Source organism: Mytilus galloprovincialis, chromosome 6 (assembly GCF_965363235.1).
Source record: "Mytilus galloprovincialis chromosome 6, xbMytGall1.hap1.1, whole genome shotgun sequence".
Lineage (NCBI taxonomy): Eukaryota > Metazoa > Mollusca > Bivalvia > Mytilida > Mytilidae > Mytilus > Mytilus galloprovincialis.
Genome location: NC_134843.1, coordinates 12,993,746 through 13,015,968, shown reverse-complemented (window position 1 = coordinate 13,015,968; position 22,223 = coordinate 12,993,746). Strand labels below are relative to the sequence as shown.

General features: G+C 32.3%; 1 protein-coding gene across 1 annotated transcript; it reads left to right on the top strand.

The window, feature by feature from the left end:
- Window positions 1-70: 70 nt before the first annotated feature.
- Window positions 71-11,784, top strand: LOC143078974 (uncharacterized). Its single transcript, XM_076254052.1, has 6 exons — window positions 71-229; window positions 4,532-4,606; window positions 5,998-6,117; window positions 8,687-8,779; window positions 10,497-10,627; window positions 11,312-11,784. The coding sequence occupies exons 1-6, from the start codon at window positions 175-177 to the stop codon at window positions 11,489-11,491; spliced, it is 654 nt and encodes a 217-aa protein (XP_076110167.1). The 5' UTR covers window positions 71-174; the 3' UTR covers window positions 11,492-11,784.
- The last annotated feature ends 10,439 nt before the right edge of the window (window positions 11,785-22,223 follow it).

Sequence of the window (22,223 nt, the reverse complement as noted above, 5' to 3'; positions counted from 1 at the left end):
CATAAACTGGTTTCTACCTATAAAAATTAACCTTTTGAGCAAAGGATAAAAAGAACAAATACCAAAACCAGGCAATAAAATAAGTAAACACCAATCAAAATATTACTTGACTTTATGTGCGTGACTGTTGTGCGTGTTTGACAACACCGTCAACAGTTATCTGTAGTTTCAAAAATGCCTCCCAAAAAGAAGAAGGGGAAGGGGAAAGGCAAAAAGAAAAAGAAGGATGGTAATTAAAGGTTCATGACCCCTTCTATAGGACTGTACATAGCGAAATTTTAAGTACAAAAAATACCATAGGGAACCACCTAAAAAAAGGGGGGGTATATGTTTTTTTTTCCCTTAACAATATTCTGAAAAACTAAGAAACACATGTATATATATTAAAAACATTTTTGATCTTTTTTTGTAAATAGACATTACCAGCACTATAGTAGAAATAATATGACGTCTTGAAAGGCTTTTATATAAATCTGATCCGTTCGCCCCAAAATATGTTTGTGCTCATACACGTTAGCCCTTTCACTTTCACGTTCAAGCTCAAAGTCCATTCACACCATTTTTATTTTTTTTAATAATTTTGTAATCGATTTTTCGGCAGGTGTACACAGGCACTTGTTTCTGTCAATGTGGGGTTTCATACCTGCCAAGGGTTGAAAGTGCCCATGGGGGTTTTAGTGCGCGACAACAATTTCAAAGGTTAAATTCTTTGCGCGTGCTGTTTTGTGGTCTTAAAAAAGCGTCATATTTGTATGATGATTGAGCTAATTACAAATGTACAAGCCTTTTTAGCTCACCTGGCCCAAAGGGCCAAGTGAGCTTTTCCCATCACTTGGCGTCCGTCGTCCGTCGTCCGTCATCCGTCGTCCGTCGTCGTCGTCGTCGTCCGTCGTCGTTAACTTTTACAAAAATCTTCTCCTCTGAAACTACTGGGCCTAATCAAACCAAACTTGGCCACAATCATCATTGAGGTATCTAGTTTAAAAAATGTGTGGCGTGACCCGGCCAACCAACCAAGATGGCCGCCATGGCTAAAAATAGAACATAGGGGTAAAATGCAGTTTTTGGCTTATAACTCAAAAACCAAAGCATTTAGAGCAAATCTGACAGGAGTGAAATTGTTTATCAGGTCAAGATCTTTCTGCCCTCAAATTTTCAGATGAATCCGACAACCCGTTGTAGGGTTGCTGCCCCTGAATTGGTAATTTAAGGGAATTTTTGCTGTTTTTGGTTATTATCTTGAATATTATTATAGATAGAGATAAACTGTAAACAGCAATAATGTTCAGCAAAGTTAGATTTACAAATAAGTCAACATGACTAAAATGGTCAGTTGACCCCTTTAGGAGTTATTGACCTATATAGTCAATTTTTAACCGTTTTTCGTAAATCTTAGAAATCTTTTACAAAAATCTTCTCCTCTGAAACTACTGGGCCAAATTAATCCAAGCTTGGCCACAATCATCTTTGGGGTATCTAGTTTAAAAAATGTGTGGCGTGACCCGGCCAACCAACCAAGATGGCTGCCATGGCTAAAAATAGAACATAGGGGTAAAATGCAGTTTTTGGCTTATAACTCAAAAACCAAAGCATTTAGAGCAAATCTGACATGGGTTAAAAGTGTTAATCAGGTCAAGATCTATCTGTCCTGAAATTTTCAGATGAATCAGACAACCTGTTGTTGGGTTGCTGCCCCTGAATTGGTATTTTTAAGGAAATTTTGCTGTTTTTGGTTATTATCTTGAATATTATTATAGATAGAGATAAACTGTATGCAGCAATAATGTTCAGCAAAGTAAGATTTACAAATATGTCAACACGAACGAAATGGTCAGTTGACCCCTTTAGGAGTTATTGCCCTTTATAGTCAAATTTTAACCATTTTTTCGTAAATCTTAGTAATCTTTTACAAAAATCTTCTCCTCTGAAACTATTGGGCCAAATTAAACCAAACTTGGCCACAATCATCATTGGGGTATCTAGTTTAAAAAATGTGTGGCGTGACCAGCCCAACCAACCAAGGTGGCCGCCATGGCTAAAAATAGAACATAGGGGTAAAATGCAGTTTTTGGCTTATAACTCAAAAACCAAAGCATTTAGAGCAAATCTGACATGGGGTAAAATTATTTATCAGGTCAAGATCTTTCTGCCCTCAAACTTTCAGATGAATCCGACAACCCGTTGTAGGGTTGCTGCCCCTGAATTGGTAATTTAAGGGAATTTTTGCTGTTTTTGGTTATTATCTTGAATATTATTATAGATAGAGATAAACTGTAAACAGCAATAATGTTCAGCAAAGTTAGATTTACAAATAAGTCAACATGACCAAAGTGGTCAGTTGACCCCTATAGGAGTTATTGACCTTTATAGTCAATTTTTAACCATTTTTCGTAAATCTTAGAAATCTTTTACAAAAATCTTCTCCTCTGAAACTACTGGGCCAAATTAAACCAAACTTGGCCACAATCATCTTTGGGGTATTTAATTGAAAAAAATGTGTCCGGTGACCCGGCCATCCAACCAAAATGGCTGCCACGGCTAAAAATAGAACATAGGGGTAAAATGCAGTTTTTGGCTTATAACTCAAAAGCCGAAGCATTTAGAGAAAATCTGATGTGTTAAATTGTCTTTCAGGTCAAGATCTATTTGCCCTGATATTTTCACATGGATCGGATAGCCTGTTGTTAGGTGACTGCCCTGAGTTGGTAATTTTAAGGAAATTTTGCCATTTTTTGTTATTATCTTGAATATTATTATAGATAGAGATAAACTGTAAATAGCAATAATGTTCAGCAAAACAAGATCTACAAATAAGTTTTCATGACCAAAATAGTCAATTGACCCCTTAAGGAGTTATTGCCCTTTATAGTTAATTTTTAGCATTTTTCATAAATTTTTGTAAATTTTTAGAAAATATTTTCCACTGTAATTACTGGGCCAAGTTCATTATAGATTGAGATAATTGTACCAATAAGAATGTTCAGTAAAGTAAGATCTACAAACACATCACCATCACCAAAACACAATTATGTCATGAATTTATCTGTGTCCCTTGTTTAATATGCACATAGACCAAGGTGAGCGACACAGGCTCTTGAGAGCCTCTAGTTCTTAAGTTTATTTGCATGATTCTAGTTATTATATCAGTAGAAAAGATGAACATGTAGCTATAGACCAGGATTTATTTTCATGTGTAAAGATATTAAATGATTGTTGGCTTTTCCAATTTAAAATTATGCACAAAGAAGGACCTTTATCAAGTTGGGAATCAATGTAAGGCCATTAAAACCCACTTTTTAACAAATAAGCACATATTCATACTATCTGAAGAAATTTTCCCATTGAAAGAACTACAAATGTATGTATACATATTTGATCTACATCTGGTATTATATGGTTAACACATGTACAATAATTTTGAAATGTTCTCAGACTTAAAATAATTGGACCCCTCATTTAGAAAAGTTTTTCCAAATATAATGAATTTTCCCATTTTTAAGTTAAAATTTTCTAAATAACACTGTAATTTCCACTGGAATTCCAGTGATTATCAGTGGAATAATTTGGCTGGAATTCCAGTGAAATAACACTGGAATTTTAACTGTAATTCCAGTGGAAAGCCAAAGTAGTTCCAGTGGAATTCCAGCCAAATTATTCCACTGATAATCACTGGAATTGCAGTGGAAATTACAATGGAATATTAGTGGTATTCCAGTGTAATTCCACTGATTTTTTACTTTAGGGTTGGTCAGGTACATGTACATGAAGACTAAATGATCTAAACTTTAAATCAAATCTTTAGATTCAGACACTAAATTTGATTAATGTTTAGAATATAGGTGTCCATGCATTATACAGAAAAAGAAAGAAATAAGGGATTCTGATCAATGTGGAATATTATAAATGATAACATACAAAAATGCTCCAAATATGAGTACCTCAAAACCTAGTGGATGTGGATAAGACAGTTTTTATCTTAGTCCAAATAAAAAGATGTGTATTTCCTTTTGCCCTATTTTCTAAGCTAAAAAATAGCCTACATGTACATGTACCATAGAGTTTTTTTTGTTTTTTTTCCAATAAGCATATACATGCATGCATGGTTAAAGTCAGAATGTGCCTCGTGTAGACTCAATGTAAAAAAATGGTAAAATAAAAAAAAATCCCTACCTACATTTGTACATGTACCTACCATATTTTTTATAACAGGATGTAACAAGAAATACACATTATTTTTTTTTGGTCTAATAAAAACATGACAGTTTTACAGTTTTATGCTCAGACAGTAAGCAACAGGGACATTAAGTGCTGCACCTGTCCTGTCCATCCATCCTTTTGTCTATCCAAAATTTAGATTCAACACTCTAACTTACACACAATGCTAAGATCCCCGACATATAGAAAGAACTTCAATTTAGATTTTGAGTAATACACTTTTTTAACTCGGGGAATATTTCAAAGCTTGAGTCTGTCTTTTATTTCTTGAATATATATGAATGTTATTTCCTAATATTTTCCCTATTATTGACAGATCCCATGGCAATGGAGCTTGATGACAAATACAAGAAGACTGTACATGAGATTGAAGCTTTAAAGGACCAGTTAGGTAAATATTGATAGTACATTTGTATCTGTTACATTTAATTACTTTTCTTTCTAGAAAGTTATATGTAAGCTTCAAGTATCAGCATGATCATCAATATTATATAGATATAAGAAGCATGGCTTTCAAAACGTTACAAATTCCAGACAATTGTAATTTTACCAGACATTGTCAAAAGGAGTAGGTCCGGTAAGGCCCCTTTTTGGCCCAAAAATATAACAGTTTTACAAAATTGTTAAAATGCAAACTTTTAGTTATTTATTGGACAGTTGAATGCTTCTGCTACATAAATATGGGCTGTTTTTGACAATACAATGCACATATATGGGGTTGTAGCACCATTAAGTCATGCTAAATTACTGAAATCTTCAAAATTCTATCATTTTAGTTAAATTTTAGACGGTTTCCGTGTAAAACGAAAGTGGCCGCATTCGTGTTCATCCTTAATATTGCAATGTAAGTTGTATTTTATGATAATACATAACATATATAAAGGTTGTGGATGAACACAGATGCGGCCACTTTCATTTTTGACAAAAACCATCTGAAAAGTGACGTTTTTTGGCATATTTGAGAGATTTTTCATATTTGAGCTTCAATCGGTCATCGTTTTTAATGACTTAATCAGTTAAAATCTTTCACATAAACTAATTGAATCAAGTGAAATAGACACTTAAGTGTTTAAAAAGTGGTCAAAATATTTCGTCAGATGAAACTGAAATTTGAGGCCAAAATATGTCCTTACCGGACCTACTCCTTTATATCAAAGTGGAGTTTTAAATATGATAATTTTTTTAATGTCAATCATTTGTTACATAGGATGACCAACTGATTACCATAATTGCCTTTTGTTACTTGGTCTTAAGAGATGGATTAAAATAGGGTTAATTAAGACATAAATGTCCATCTGGCTCAAATATTTTTTTGCAGCCCTGACAAGAAGATGTGGTATGAGTGCCAATGAGACAAAGTTACCGCAATTATACTCACTACCTTAAAATTATAGTCATTACACTTTTAAGAAAACTCTTATTTTATGACTTTATTTTTATAGAATTGTTCTAACATAGTGCAAACTTAAAATATAAGGCATTCAGTATAATAAAAAAACCATAATGCCAATGGATGAAGGTGTAAGGATGATTAACACCCTCTGTGAAAAATTCCTCTTGGATGATAGTTTTTTCTCTCATGTGTTATATAATCTACTGTAACACCTTCGTCCAAGGACAGCATGTTTAAAAAAGTTTATTTTTTTGAATGACCGGATTATGCATTTGTATTTAAGTGTTAGATTATATCTGAATTTCTTGATCATGAATAAAAAATATTGTGAAAGTCAATATATTATTTTTATAACAATTCTTCAAGGATATGTTTTGATTATTTTTCAGCTGTAAGGAAAGAATTAGCTCGCCGTGGACAAGGGGATGGTGATGCTATGAAAGCAAAGATGAATGAAACAATGGTGGAATTAGAGAAACACAAAAATGACCAAAAAGACATTACTGCTGGTAAATATTAAATTACTGCTGGTAAATATTAAATTATACTCCATTACTGCTGGTAAATATTAAATTATACTCCATTACTGCTGGTAAATATTAAATTACTGCTGGTAAATATTAAATTACTGCTGGTAAATATTAAATTATACTCCATTACTGCTGGTAAATATTAAATTATACTCCATTACTGCTGGTAAATATTAAATTACTGCTGGTAAATATTAAATTACTGCTGGTAAATATTAAATTATACTCCATTACTGCTGGTAAATATTAAATTATACTCCATTACTGCTGGTAAATATTAAATTACTGCTGGTAAATATTAAATTATACTCCATTACTGCTGGTAAATATTAAATTACTGCTGGTAAATATTAAATTATACTCCATTACTGCTGGTAAATATTAAATTACTGCTGGTAAATATTAAATTACTGCTGGTAAATATTAAATTATACTCCATTACTGCTGGTAAATATTAAATTATACTCCATTACTGTTGGTAAATATTAAATTATACTCCATTACTGCTGGTAAATATTAAATTACTGCTGGTAAATATTCAATTAAATGTTTAACTTGATTCATACTCCATTACTGCTGGTAAATATTTAATTAAATGTTTAACCTGATTCATACTCCATTACTGCTGGTAAATATTAAATTAAATGTTTAACTTGATTCATACTCCATTACTGCTGGTAAATATTAAATTAAATGTTTAACTTGATTCATACTCCATTACTGCTGGTAAATATTAAATTAAATGTTTAACCTGATTCATACTCCATTACTGCTGGTAAATATTTAATTAAATGTTTAACTTGATTCATACTCCATTACTGCTGGTAAATATTAAGTTAAATGTTTAACTGGATTCATACTCCATTACTGCTGGTAAATATTAAATTAAATGTTTAACCTGATTCATACTCCATTACTGCTGGTAAATATTAAATTAAATGTTTAACCTGATTCATACTCCATTACTGCTGGTAAATATTAAATTAAATGTTTAACTGGATTCATACTCCATTACTGCTGGTAAATATTAAATTCAATGTTTAACTGGATTCATACTCCATTACTGCTGGTAAATATTAAATTAAATGTTTAACCTGATTCATACTCCATTACTGCTGGTAAATATTAAATTAAATGTTTAACTTGATTCATACTCCATTACTGCTGGTAAATATGAAATTAAATGTTTAACTTGATTCATACTTCATTACTGCTGGTAAATATTCAATTAAATGTTTAACTTGATTCATACTCCATTACTGCTGGTAAATATTAAATTAAATGTTCAACTTGATTCATACTCCATTACTGCTGGTAAATATTAAATTAATTGTTTAACTGGATTCATACTCCATTACTGCTGGTAAATATTTAATTAAATGTTTAACTTGATTCATACTCCATTACTGCTGGTAAATATTAAATTCAATGTTTAACTGGATTCATACTCCATTACTGCTGGTAAATATTAAATTAAATGTTTAACTGGATTCATACTCCATTACTGCTGGTAAATATTTAATTAAATGTTTAACTTGATTCATACTCCATTACTGCTGGTAAATATTAAATTCAATGTTTAACTGGATTCATACTCCATTACTGCTGGTAAATATTAAATTAAATGTTTAACTGGATTCATACTCCATTACTGCTGGTAAATATTTAATTAAATGTTTAACTTGATTCATACTCCATTACTGCTGGTAAATATTAAATTCAATGTTTAACTTGATTCATACTCCATTACTGCTGGTAAATATGAAATTAAATGTTTAACCTGATTCATACTCCATTACTGCTGGTAAATATTAAATTAAATGTTTTACCTGATTCATACTCCATTTTACATTATAACTTCAGATATCAAAATTAAATGTTTTACCTGATTAATACTCCATTTTATATTATAACTTCAGATATCAAAATTAAATGTTTAACTTGATTCATACTCCATTACTGCTGGTAACTATTAAATTAAATGTTTTACCTGATTCATACTCCATTTTACATTATAACTTCAGATATCAAAATTAAATGTTTTACCTGATTCATACTCCATTTTATATTATAACCTCAGATATCAAAATTAAATGAAATCAGTTTGTTAATTTCTTGCATTTTAATAAATCTTTGAGTATGATTAAAATATATATTGTTAATAAACATCATTGAATTCCAAAACAGGTTCAGACCTGCACCACAAATTGACATGTAAATACATAAAGACAGCCAATTCTGAACATTTGAGCTCTCTATTGCAAATAGTTAATCAATTCAACATGAACAACTAAATGAGTTTATTTACTCTGAAAGAAGTTGACCTTAGATGAATTCACTATTCTTATTAGGTCTTATAACTGACCTCACTAATTTAGTTATCTTTATATATCCTTAATTGTATTTTTTGGGGATTTGATGTTTCATGATGAATGTAAATTTAGGAAAATTGCTTTAAATGTTCCAAATTTATATAGTGTTATTTTCATAAATTAATGATAAATATTTACGTTGTAAAAATTAAATAAAAACACCTTTCCTTTTTAAGACATGACAAGACAATACAAGTACATGATGACAGGGCTCCAGTTAAAACTTCATCAAATGGAAAGAGACTATCAGATAACACAGAAAGCTCTCAGTAAGTATAGACCGGACCCCAGTTAACTTCATCAGATGGAATGAGATTTTATTTCATCATTAGCTATTAAACAGAACACTATCAATCTGATACTTGTATATGTGTCAGTCAGATCCAAAGAGTGCAGAACATACAAAGTATCAGACCACACCTATCTTCATTTATTTATAGACCCTGTGTGAATGCCAATATAAATTCTCCTAGTAGAGTGGGGTGCTCATTTTCGCCACATCTTTCCATGTTTTCTACAGTTTATGTTCAGGTCTGAATGTTTTTGAAGTATACTGATATTTCTATATGAAGATAACTTCAAATGCAAAATATACTTAAGCTTGAAAACCGGTTTGTTTTAAGAAAATCATCTGAAAAGTTAGATTAAAGGGTGTTTGAAATTTCTGGATGTTTTGTCAATGGGGGACACATATTCGCCGTTTTTTCACATCTATTTAAAACCAAATAACCGCAGCTTTTAACAATTTTTATCAAATCAATTGCATTAAAGATGAATAGCAGACATTTCAAAGGTATAAAAAAATCAAAATTAGGGCATTCAGTCAAATATTTACTTAGAAATACTTCTTTGAAATCGTGTTTTTTATTCAGGAAATTGTGAAATCGTTGTCCGTTTTTCGGTCATTTTCGGTAGGACCCGCAATTTTGTGTCAGTTTAAAAAAATATTATATTTGTTATAAAAATATAATTTACGGGTACATTTCTTCCATTTCAGCCATCCTTTGAAGTTTTTACACCTCAAAATCCTTAAACGGCGAAATTGTGTCCCCGGCGAAAATGAGCACCCCACTCTAAATAAACTGAGGATAAATCAAAGTTTTGACTTTTAAAAATTTTAGAAACCCTGTTCTGATGTTAGAATCAGAAAAAGTCCATAAAAAAGAGAGACACAATCTTAGAACAACCAACAATGTAAAACTAAGATCTACGAAGCCATCTTTCAAATCCAATATTTTTTTTTTAATTAGACATCCTTAAATTGGCTGGGGCTTAAAAATATTTTTAAGTGACACTTTGTACTCTCTAATGACGATGAAGCTACAATAAAGCTGTAAAATTGAGTTCTGCAACTTTGAATCATAAAAAATTCTATGTAAGGATTCACTCTTATGAAAATAAGAAAATGTGGTATGATTGGCAATGACACAATTCTCCACTAGACACAAAAATGACAGAAATTGACAACTGTACTGTACTCTGTAGGTCACTGTACAGCCTTCAACATTGAGCAAAACCCATACCACATAGTCAGCTATAAAAGCCCTGAAATGATTAATGTAAAACAATTCAAATGAGAAAAAAATATTATACACAGCAATAAACAACAACCACTGACTAGTTATATTGGTCTAATGACAGATCTGGAACAGTTCTAGAATATTCTGTGAGGATATATCTCACGAAATTTGTCCCTATTAGCAAAATAACTATATAGATAAGTAACTGGCATTCCCTGTTATCAGGTATATATGTTTGTTGTTTAGTGGGTCAACTAGCATTATTTTTTTTAAATAAATCCCCTTGTTATTTATAACTTAAAAGTCAAATTTTGTACATTTGGGGTTCTCTTGTTAGGACTAGTTAAAAACAGTTGAATGATAAATAATGAATGAAAGCAAGAGATCACATAACCTTTAAGAAGTTGAGCTTAACATTAAATATTGTTAGATAATGCATGAGGTATATGTATTATTTTTTTTTCAGGAGATACAGAACAGAAACTTAAAGAAACAGAAGAAGAAAGAGACCAGATAATAAAAGACAAAGATGAAAAGATTGATGAATTGAACAAAGAGATACGCAAAATGGAAAAGGATTACAAAAGAATACTTGATGTAAGGCATTATATAATAGATGTATAGTAATCTAAGTAATAGTAAATTTCCACAGTGTATTATAATAATTCTTTTATTTTGTACATTGAATATTACTGGCAATTAAAAAAGATGAAAAATTACAATTTACAAGAGTATCATAAATACTATTATTTATATTTAGGAATTATACACTATGTCTCAAAGTCAAAAGTGTCCATCTATGTCATCTGATATCATCCTTAAATAAAGATAATCCTACACAAAAAAACTTTTATTATTTGTTGAAATTACAGTTGGAACCCTGAGAGTCCTTGAATAGGGGAGATAATTAAACTGGATATTACTGAACATCGACAAGTTCTACTCATTTTTGTTTACAGAACTGAATTATGTCTCTCAATCAGTGTAACAATTTTGCATATATTTTTTTTTGTTTTATGTACACAAAATATATTTTCTCCCTATATAATCTATATAATATTGTTTAATTTTGAACCTTGTATTTTAGTAAAGTAAATTAATTAATTCTAATTTTAGTGTCTTTCAACCTTAAAAAAAGAGAAGAGTTGAACAAAGCACAACTAATTTTACATGAACACTGTAAAATCACAGTAAACCTATAGTCAGACATGTTAACATAATAAAAACAATTACAAATTTAGTGCTTCTTCATATTTTATATTGCTTCTCACTTTTTTACAGGATGCCTTAAATAAACTGATAGACAAATTAGAGGAGGAGAAAGATAAATGGGAAAAGAAAGCAACAATGCTACAAACAGAAAATGTCAACAATTTACGTGAATTTGGTCTGACTGACCAGTGGACATTCCACAGTGTTAAACCAATGAGAGGCTACAGTGGACCAACTAAAGGATTCTAACTGAAAGAGACTATAGTTTACATGTACTCAAGATAACAGTGTTAAATAAAAGATTCCTATTGATGGATATTATAGATTTAAATGCATTCACATGCTAAAGTGACCAATTAAAAATTATTTGAAGAACAAATTTATATATACCCTTTTATATCAAGCTTCGTTGAAATATTTTACATTAAATACTAGTTTCTCTCAATTTTTATTCAAAATAGCATTTATTTGTTTGACTGTGATATATTTAATTATTTATTTACATTAGATGGTTTTCTAAGCTATTAAAATGTTTGTATTCATGTATTCTTTTAATCTTTTGCAAATTTTAAAATCCTCACTTTTAATCTACCTAAGCAAATTGCTAACCATTACTATCTACTATGTTGGTTTGTTCTTTGGTGTAACCTGTGAATACTGTTGCAGATGCTAGACCATAGAATACTTAACCATCATTGCCACTATACTTTTCTTTCGATATATTGCAAATTCAGGAGGTAGAAGAGCTATATCATACATATTTGCTATGCAGATCATGAGATGTCTAAAGATCTGAATTCTTTTTTACCCTATGATTATGGTTAAATGTATCTTTAAAAAACTTTTATTTTGTATCACTTTTTTTAGGATTTATGAATAGTATGACAATTATTTGTGGTTTGTAGAATCATTTCAAGGCATATATACATGTACCTGTCAGACATGCTTCACCAGTTTATGGTTCATTGATCAACACAAATTTTTTATTGTATAAATCTTCCTTCTTATATGATACATTAAACTTATCGTCTTGTTGTGTAGAATAATTGTATGGTTTACACATCCTTCTTAATGTTAATCTAACTGTGTCTTCTTTTTCATGTTCATAGGTGCCCTCGGAAGTGCATACTGTCATCTGGGCAGAAGGCTGGCTTGCTGCGAAACAGTGTTTATGCATTTACTCATGAACTGTTCAACCAAAGCTATTCAAATTTTAATATGTTGTTACTGATGACAAAATGGAGGTCAAGGTCAATATTGACGATTTTAACTTTCACTGTTCAGGATTTATGGTTCTTGAAAGATTGAAAAATGATCTTTCCAGTCTAGTCCTTGCTTTAACTAATGAACTTTTCAAACAATGTTTTTCAAATTTTAAATGTTGTTACTGATGACAAATTGAGGTCAAGTTCAATATTGATGATTGTCACTTTAACTGTTCAGGAGTTATGGTCCTTGTGATATTGTAAAATGCCAGGACACAATTTTAAAATGTTAAACAATCTAGTTTGCTGTCGCTCTTACAGCCTCTTGTTGTGATTAGATCTGTTTTTTAGATACTAAAAGTATTCAGATATCTATAATTGGTGCATTAATGATTGTTAGGTGATCACCTTTGTCAGAAATGTTTCATTAGATCTTAAATTTATTTTCATGTTTATTGATAAGTTTAGGGATTGTGATATTTATGGTAACTCCATGAAACTATAAAGGCTTTAAAAACAAATTTCAATTATAATCAGTAAAAAAGAGAGACAATTCAGCATTTGATATTATGTTCTTTTCATTATTCAGATGTTTTTCTGTTTTAATATTTAGGCTTATGAATAGAATTACATGGACTTTCCTTTTATTCATTTACTTCATTACTATTTTAACCCTTTTTAGTTAAAATAGAGGAAATATATATTCTGACTGAGAAATACTGAAGAACTATACTGATAGAATGTTCTACTTCCAGTTTTGGACCTCCATGCAAGGGCTTAAATATTTTGTTTAAAAAGTCTGGAATAAATTTATTATGAATTTAACTAATTTGCAATCAAAAATTTTTTTTTATAAAAAAAGTCTTAAATTATCTCAACTGATCCTTGATAAGGCCAAATGAATAAATACATTCACTAGGCGTTTCTGTCCTCATTTTTCCACCTGGTCTTAAACTTTTGATTAGATCTTCTTATCCTTATGAACTCATGTTAACCAAAATTTTGGTTTATGACTTTAGGATATATTTAGTCATGTTCTTTTATTTTTGTTATGTCAAAATAAAAGAAATAAAAAGACGAACAATAGTCTGCAAAACATAGCATAGACAACTAAAGAATGGCAATATTAACCCCACCCCCAAAAATGGTGTAAATGCCCAAAAAGGGTACACAGATCCTGCTACAAATGTGGCAAAGCAGTATTGCTCATGTAAATACAAATGTTGTGCTCAATCGTCTCTGTGATATCACATTCAAGAGAAAGAGGACGGGATTGTTGTATCTATAAACCGGGGCCGCGTTCAATATTGTACATGCTACGTTGTGCTACGTAGATTTTGACTATTGAAAGTGTAGCTATAGACTAGCTGCTTCATAAATATTGATAGCAGATACGCAGCTGCTATGATATTGAACTCAACCCTGATATTTCATATCGGTAAACTCGATGGCGTTTTAAAAGCTTCCTTGTAAAATATATCACGAAATCATGATCTGAAATGAAAGCTCTCAGGCAGGCCTGAATATCATATCAACTGGGAGATTTTCTCCATATGCAGATGATCAGCCTGATGGAATGTTGCTACATAGAATTGGGAAGCTAAATTCATCTCTTGTCGCAAATTTTTGTCACAACCAACCCTCATTATACAAATATATGGAGATGTTGGATGATGTCAAAATCGGTAGCAATTGGCATAACACAACAGATTGTTCCGAGATACAAAACTACCAACAAAAAATTTAAACACAAGACACTGAAATATGAGGACTTACAGTTACTGGACCTTATTTCAAGGCAAGTTACAACAACGAACCAATCAATCGGGTTCCCCTAATCTTAAAAATCCATCAGTTCACATCCAACGGATTTAGGAAAAAGGAGTCATAAACGTTGTCAATTTCTAGATGTTAGTATGAGGCAGACTTAACTATATATAATTATGGCCATAATAAAAATTAATTATTAGTATCCAAAATAATTTATTTGAGGAAAGGTTATTTTCCTCATAATGAGGCCATGATTTAACATTCCTTACAGATGCAGTTTAATATTTTGTTTGTTAGAGACTTGAAAAACTAAAAAAAACCACACCAATGGTATAAGGATATATGCCAGGATTAATTGGCTATTCTGCAATATAGTCATGTTTAACTAGTGAGGGGGGATAGGAGGGGTCATGATCCCGAAATCCCGGGCTAAAAAACACGAAATCCCGAGGTCCCGAATTTAAATAAATAAAAATCCCGGATCCCGAAATTCGAAAAAAAGAATTCCCATGCGCGTAGCTACGTTTACGCCAAAACGCCCGGGCGTACACTTGAATTTGGTAAAAAAAAAATATATTTTCATCTAAATAAAAATGAAAGAATTGGTTAACAGTACATCAACCTTCTATGTCTTTCTTCAATTGCTTGTAATTGCGAATAAAAGTGACGAAAATTAGTGTCGTATTTTATATATATTTGTTCATTTTCTGTCGAAGTCTTAATCTACCGTGAATTCTACTTCACTTTCCTTTTTATACGACCGCAAAATTTGAAAAAATTTTCGTCGTATATTGATATCACGTTGGCGTCGTCGTCCGAATACTTTTAGTTTTCGCACTCTAACTTTAGTAAAAGTGAATGGAAATCTATGAAATTTTAACACAAGGTTTATGACCACAAAAGGAAGGTTGGTATTGATTTTGGGAGTTTTGGTCCCAACATTTTAGGAATAAGGGGCCAAAAAGGGCCCAAATAAGCATTTTCTTGGTTTTCGCACTATAACTTTAGTTTAAGTCAATAGAAATCTATGAAATTTTGACACAATGTTAATGACTACAAAAGGAAGGTTGGTATTGATTTTGGGAGTTTAGGTCCCAACAGTTTAGGAATTAGGGGCCAAAAAGGGACCCAAATAAGCATTTTTCTTGGTTTTTGCACCATAACGTTAGTATAAGTAAATAGAAATCTATGAAATTTAAACACAAGGTTTATGACCATAAAAGGAAGGTTGGTATTGATTTTGGGAGTTTTGGTCCCAACAGAATAAGGGGCCCAAAGGGTTCAAAATTAAACTTTGTTTGATTTCATCAAAATTGAATAATTGGGGTTCTTTGATATGCCGAATCTAACTGTCATGACTGTGTATGTAGATTCTTAACTTTTGGTCCCGTTTTCAAATTGGTCTATATTAAGGTACAAAGGGTCCAAAATTAAACTTAGTTTGATTTTGACAAAAAATGAATCAGTTAGGTTCTTTGATATGCTGAATCTAAAAATGTACTTAGATTTTTGATTATTGGCCCAGTTTTCAAGTTGGTCCAAATCGTGGTCCAAAATTAAACTTTGTTTGATTTCATCAAAAATTGAATAAATGGGGTTCTTTGATATACCAAATCTAACTGTGTATGTAGATTCTTCATTTTTGGTCCTGTTTTCAAATTGGTCTACACTAAAGTCCAAAGGGTCCAAAATTAAACTTAGTCTGATTTTAACCAAAATTGAAATCTTGGGGTTCTTTGATATGCTGAATCCAAAAATGTACTTAGATTTTTTATTATGGGCCCAGTTTTCAAGTTGGTCCAAATCAGGATCTAAAATTATTATATTAAGTATTGTGCAATAGCAAGTCTTTTCAATTGCACAGTATTGCGCAATGGCAAGAAATATTTAATTGCACAATATTGTGAAATAGCTTTTTTTTTTTAAATTAGAGTTATCTTTCTTTGTCCAGAATAGTAAGCAAGAAATATCTAATTGCAAAATATTGTGCAATAGCAAGATTTTTTTTTAATTGGAGTTATCTTTCTTTGTCCAGAATCAACTTAAATCTTTGTTATATACAATATACAATGTATATTCACTTTTTACTACCAACTGATAAATTAAAATAATCTTTACCATTCAGTGATAACAAGCAGTTTTTTTTACATCTTAATATTTTATGATGTATTTAAATGAGTAGTTATTGTTGCAAACTCCATTAGAAATTTGAATTGAGATTAGTTTTGGAATAAGGGAAAGGGGGATGTGATTAAAAAAATTGGGTTCAATTTTTCTCATTTGAAATTTCATAAATAAAAAAGAAAATTTCTTCAAACATTTTTTTGAGAGGATTAATATTCAACAGCATAGTGAATTGCTCTAAGAGAAAACAAAAATTTTAAGTTCATTAGAACACATTCATTCTGTGTCAGAAACCTATGCTGTGTCAACTATTTAATCACAATCCAAATTTAGAGCTGAATCCAGGTTGAATGTTGTGTCCATACTTGCCCCAACCGTTCAGGGTTCAACCTCTGCGGTCGTATAAAGCTACGCCCTGCGGAGCATCTGTTTTTTTTTTTTAAAGCAATCCATTATGTGCTAAGATTCGATATCTGGTTTGAATTTTTTGTCGAGTCATTGACATTTATGTCACGAAAGAGACATTTCGGTCCAAACTTTCGTCGGCGGTGCCAATAATATAACTATATATATATATATATATGTACATGTAGGTTCATTGCGCGGTTAAAGTTTGAAAGTATCAATAGCTTTGTCAAACCTTCGTAAAATTTTACGGTAGCTGGACAAAAACTGTTTATGGTCAAACGAGTTTGTTTTTTTTTTTGGGGGGGGGGGGGGTCATCATTTCTATATTTCTTTGTTCTGTCATTCTTTTGGTCATTCTTGTCTATTCAGTCATCAATATGCTTATTCTTTAAATTATGTGTCCCTTTTGAATTTGCCACTGTACTATACAAATGAAACCATTAATCAAATTTTATTAATATCTGATTGAAAACAAACACAGAAAAATATAAATATTTCGATTTATTATTTATTTTTATGATAAATTGGATATGAGGGATAACAATCAATAGATCAGCTGAAATTAGTTATGTCACCCTGATGGAGGTCGGGTGACATATTGTTATTGTACGATTCTTTTTTCCTTCAGGACCCTCATCGAGGTTCGGGCGTACACGTAAAAATGGCCTAGCTACGCCACTGATTCCCGGATCCAAATTGTGTAAATCCCGAAATCCCGAGCTTAAAAACACCCGATCCCGGAGTCCCGATAAAGGTCCTATCCCCCCTCACTAGTGGCAGATAAACATTTTTCTAACTCTATGGAAACTTATCCCTTTCGGAACCCATTGCACATAAAATTTAATCAACGTGTGGTTGTCGGTGATCTCAGAAGATGATTGGATGAGTCATAATCTTTATAATTATTTAAAAAAAAAAAAGCTCTACAGAGCTTATGTTTGTATTTAATGTAACCCGACTTAAAATAAAATTTCTTATCACTTCACAAAATATACTATCAGGTATCAGAGACATATAAATACGTATAGGGGAGATTGGGGTAAGTGGACATGTGGGGTAAGTTGTCTACGCGTTAGATATTTCCGGTGGCTGTCTTTATGCGAGTTTTCTCCCGTCGGACCCGTAGCTGATCAACACAACGGACAAAGTCAAAGGTAAATTGAAGGTCAATGCAACTTAGCAGTAAATATTCAGGCATATTATTTGTTTTGCTGGTTGCGATAATGGAAGTGAGAGATAATTAGTAGTTCTAATGAATCATACGTTCGTTTTAATAACATAACACACAGAAATCTGTCCCGTTCGGCGACAAACGTTCGTGAATGCATACTTGAGATTCTTAAAACGACCAATATCGCCTTAAAATGAGACTTTCAATGATTCTTTTGATAGTACAATGGCATAAAAAATGCACAACTAGCTAAATAAAAACATCCTGCTTCTGCAATATGGCGGCGTACATGTCGTATACCCGCCGAATATGTACGTTCTCAAAATTGTCTTTTACAATAAATGTATGTGGGATTCCGTTGAAAATAACTTGACTTGATCTAACTTGGATATCAAGGATTACGATTCAAACCGTCAAAGACTTATTTATCTGTGTCGAAAATTGCTGCTTTGAGTAAAACAGAAGAAGCGGTGCCGTGTTGCAAGTAGCTTTCAATATGACGTCATAGCATTCATTATTAATAAAAAAAAAAACAGAAATTTGCATAAAACATATCCTAAAGCAGATCAGTGCACACACACCCCTTTATGCTTTAATAGTTATAATTCAATAGCCACAACAAATGCATCATAATAAAATGTATCACTTTAAATGGTCGACAAGGAATAAATTTGTTTCCGTTTCTTGAAAAACACGACTGTCACAACAACCGACCACTTACCCCATTACCGTGGGGAAAGTGGACAACTCGTATTGTTAAAAAATAAACATACTTGGTAGGGAAATTCGCCTAATTGCGGAGAGTTTCTGTATCCCCCAGAACCGAGAGTTCCATTACGCTAATTGCGGACATGTAGATGGTACAAGTGCATCTATAGTCTAGAGGGGTTGCAAATGGATGATTTCCCGCTATTTAAAGCTCGTTTAATTTCATTGGTTGGTATATAATTGTGAGGAAACGCAAACATGTGGAGTAGTGTTGATGCGGACAGTAGGTGTATAAATGCGGACAGCATGTCTGTCAAATGCGGACATCTGTTATAAACACTGAAATATGACTAATTCTTTAGTTTAATGCAAATTGTGACTTGCAATAATTGTTACTTACTGTACCACATGTCACATCTCAGCAATTCATCATGATTCAATCATGGCGATTGCAGTTTAGATAAAATAATAAACTAAAGATCTCATTATTTTTGTATTTTTTGTATTTTTTGGGGACTGCCCTAACGCAATTTTGATATGAGAAAACGTATTAAAACGGTTTCCAAGGACAAAATTGTAATATCAACATATTCAAAAGTACTGATAAACACGTTCCTCGAACACGAGGTGCAGTGGAGGATCTAGTGGATGAGTCATTTGGTTGCAACCCCCTTATTATTTTTTTTTACCGTTAATACTTTTGAATAGGGAAGTATGATCTATTGTAGGAATACAAATGGCTAAAAAAATCGTCCTTGTGGTATTGCGTTTTGGTTAGATACGACGGTCAATTAAGAATCATCTCATGTGTGATATCAATTACATAATCACTTTATATAACTTATCCGAATGTATATATTCCCGTTTGAATGGTTTTACACTTGCATTTTATGGGTCCTTTATAGTTTATTGTTCGGTGTGAGAAAAGGCTCCCTGTTGAAGGCCGTACCTTGACCTATAATTGTTTACTTTTATAAAGGGTTACTTGGAAAGTACCACTCATACCACATCTTCATATACATATAGAACAGCACGACGGATGTCACCTGTGGAGCAGAATAAATGTTACATATCGAAGCCCATCGTTTCTGTTGAGTTTCTTGGTTTTTTTTAAGCTGTTCTGAAGAGTTCTAACTTGCTTGTCCTAGTTTGTTTTTCGGTATTTTTTTTTGTAATGGCATTGTTTTTTTTCCGACTTATAGTTTGGCCTTAATTCTCTTTACCGGTAGTATACTAATTCCGTGTCTCTTTCGAATTATGATGTTGGACAGTTTTTACACCCAAAAAAATATTTTGACCTTGAAAAGAGTCATATCTTCAAGAATAGAATTTTAACTGAAAATTGTCAGTTTGTCTGGACAAATATCGGTATCCAATTTGTTTTTCTAATTTATTCCACTGTATTAGCGCACTAACTGTCGGTATTTCTGCATGAACTAAAAGGTTATCATGATATATTTATCCAAAAACGAAAACAGGAATAAAATATGTAATATTACAGTTCATACTATAAAGCTCCTCCTATGATGACTTATTTCGGTATATGCAGGCTACTATCTTGTCTAACTAAATACACAAAAGCCGTTAATTTGAAATCATCAAAACCTTACTTGTACAAGTATAACTTTAAATCTTTACATGGATGAAATAATTCATCACTGTACCTGTAAAGGTACCAGCCAAATGAAATTTACACCTATGAAACCAGTAATTTTACAACAAAAACAAGACGATCAGAAACAGCCAAATTTTGAAGAAAATAAAACAACATTGACTTTGAATAACAATATTCATTTTCAGAATATTGTATAGGATTAAAATTCATTTATTAACTTTTTTGTCCAATGTTTGTTGATCAGGTAAGTTGCAAATATTAATTATTCCAACTTGGGTTTTTTGCATTTACTAATTTTACATTGATTGCTCTTTTTAAATACTTGTTCTACTTTCTTCATTTCTCTTTCAGCTTTTTTTAGTTTGTTTTCAAGTTTTTTGTTTTCTTTTTCTTCTTTTTTTTGGCAAGCAACAGTTTTTCTTGTTCAACCTCCTCACTTGTCAGCAAACGATGAGATTGGTGTGACGCAGTCTTTGTCTTTTTGACTTCAGTTGGTTTTTTATTCTCACTTACATTGCTGAACGGTAGAAATAAAGAGGTCACCTCTGCATTCCACATATCAGAGACTGCTGCAACTCCCTCCTCATTTGCATTAGCCACTACCTCAATTTTGTTTTGTAATATTAACTCTAGTAGATGTTGCGGGTCGTCTATTTCAGGCTGTTGTAGACTATCAGTAATATCGGCAATTAGTGGTAATATCTGGCTATGGTTGACATTTGAAACCGGTCCATCACCAGATGGAACCATTGTCTCTATAGCTTCAATTTCCGTTGACGTCCCCAAGGCAGAGGCAGAGGTGCTCGGCAATTCAGCTTCAGTCGATTTCATGACCGAGTTGCTTTGTTCAGTATATTGTGAAGGCTCACTTGGTAAGTAAGCACACTCTGGAATTGCTAGCGGATTGAAGGGGTAAATTCCGCAAGCTCGGAATCCGCTTTTGATGTTTTCATTTGTTAATGCAGAATTCCATGCTGTATGGAACAAAGTTGGGAAAGTCCACTTATCCACTTTGTGCAGTATATTTTGTTGTAGAAATTCCGAGCACGCTCTGTCATACTGTTTGCTAAAAGGACCAAATACATTTCTGTCGAGTGGTTGTAAATAGTGTGTAGTGTGCGGCGGCAGTGACAAAACAACTACATCTTCTTTGATTCCCTCTTGTATTAGTGCCAATGATTCATGTGAGGAGTGCCCATCCAAAATTAGAATCTGTGGCCGATCGTTACCACATTGTTTCAAAAATATTTCCTTAAACCCCCTTTCTCCTATCCTATCATCCATCCACCCACTTTCCTGGTAATCCCACATGGTCCCAGATGGAGCCTCTTGTGTATTGAAACCAAATATCGATCTTTCTGTTTTACCTTTAACAACCAACAAAGGACTCATCTTATCCCCCATAGCATTGACACAAGCAACTATCGTCACATGTGTGCTGATAGCGCTTGTGCGTCCTGGTACATTTTTTGCACCCTTTTCTGCCACTACTTTCACCGGGTTGTGTTCAAAAGATTTTCCGCATTCGTCCATATTCCATATCATTTTTGGTTTCTCTAACAGATTTTTCTGTGTTAGGATTAATCCTAAGTCTTGGAAGTAGGCCTCAACTTTTGCCGGTTCATCATTCGGCACCGTAGGGCACCTGTTTTTTTCTGGTTTCATAATTGTTAAATCTGGGTGTCTTTCTTTAAGGCTTTGCCACCAGTCTTTACCGGGCGTTGAGTTCTTGAACGGTGTTTTTATTTTTAATTTTTTTACCAGTGCTCCAGTTCTTGTAAGAAGTTGTTTACGTGAAAGTGGGAAGCTCTCTTAACTGACTGGACAATTGACTTCTCTAACTCTAGAGGCAGTGCTGGTTTCCGTCCCCTGCCGACTTCCAAATCCCTCTTCCCAGTTACTCGATCCCCGACTGTAGATTTAGGAACATTAAAATGCTGTGCCGCTTTTCTTACAGACATTTCCCCCGATTTTACACTC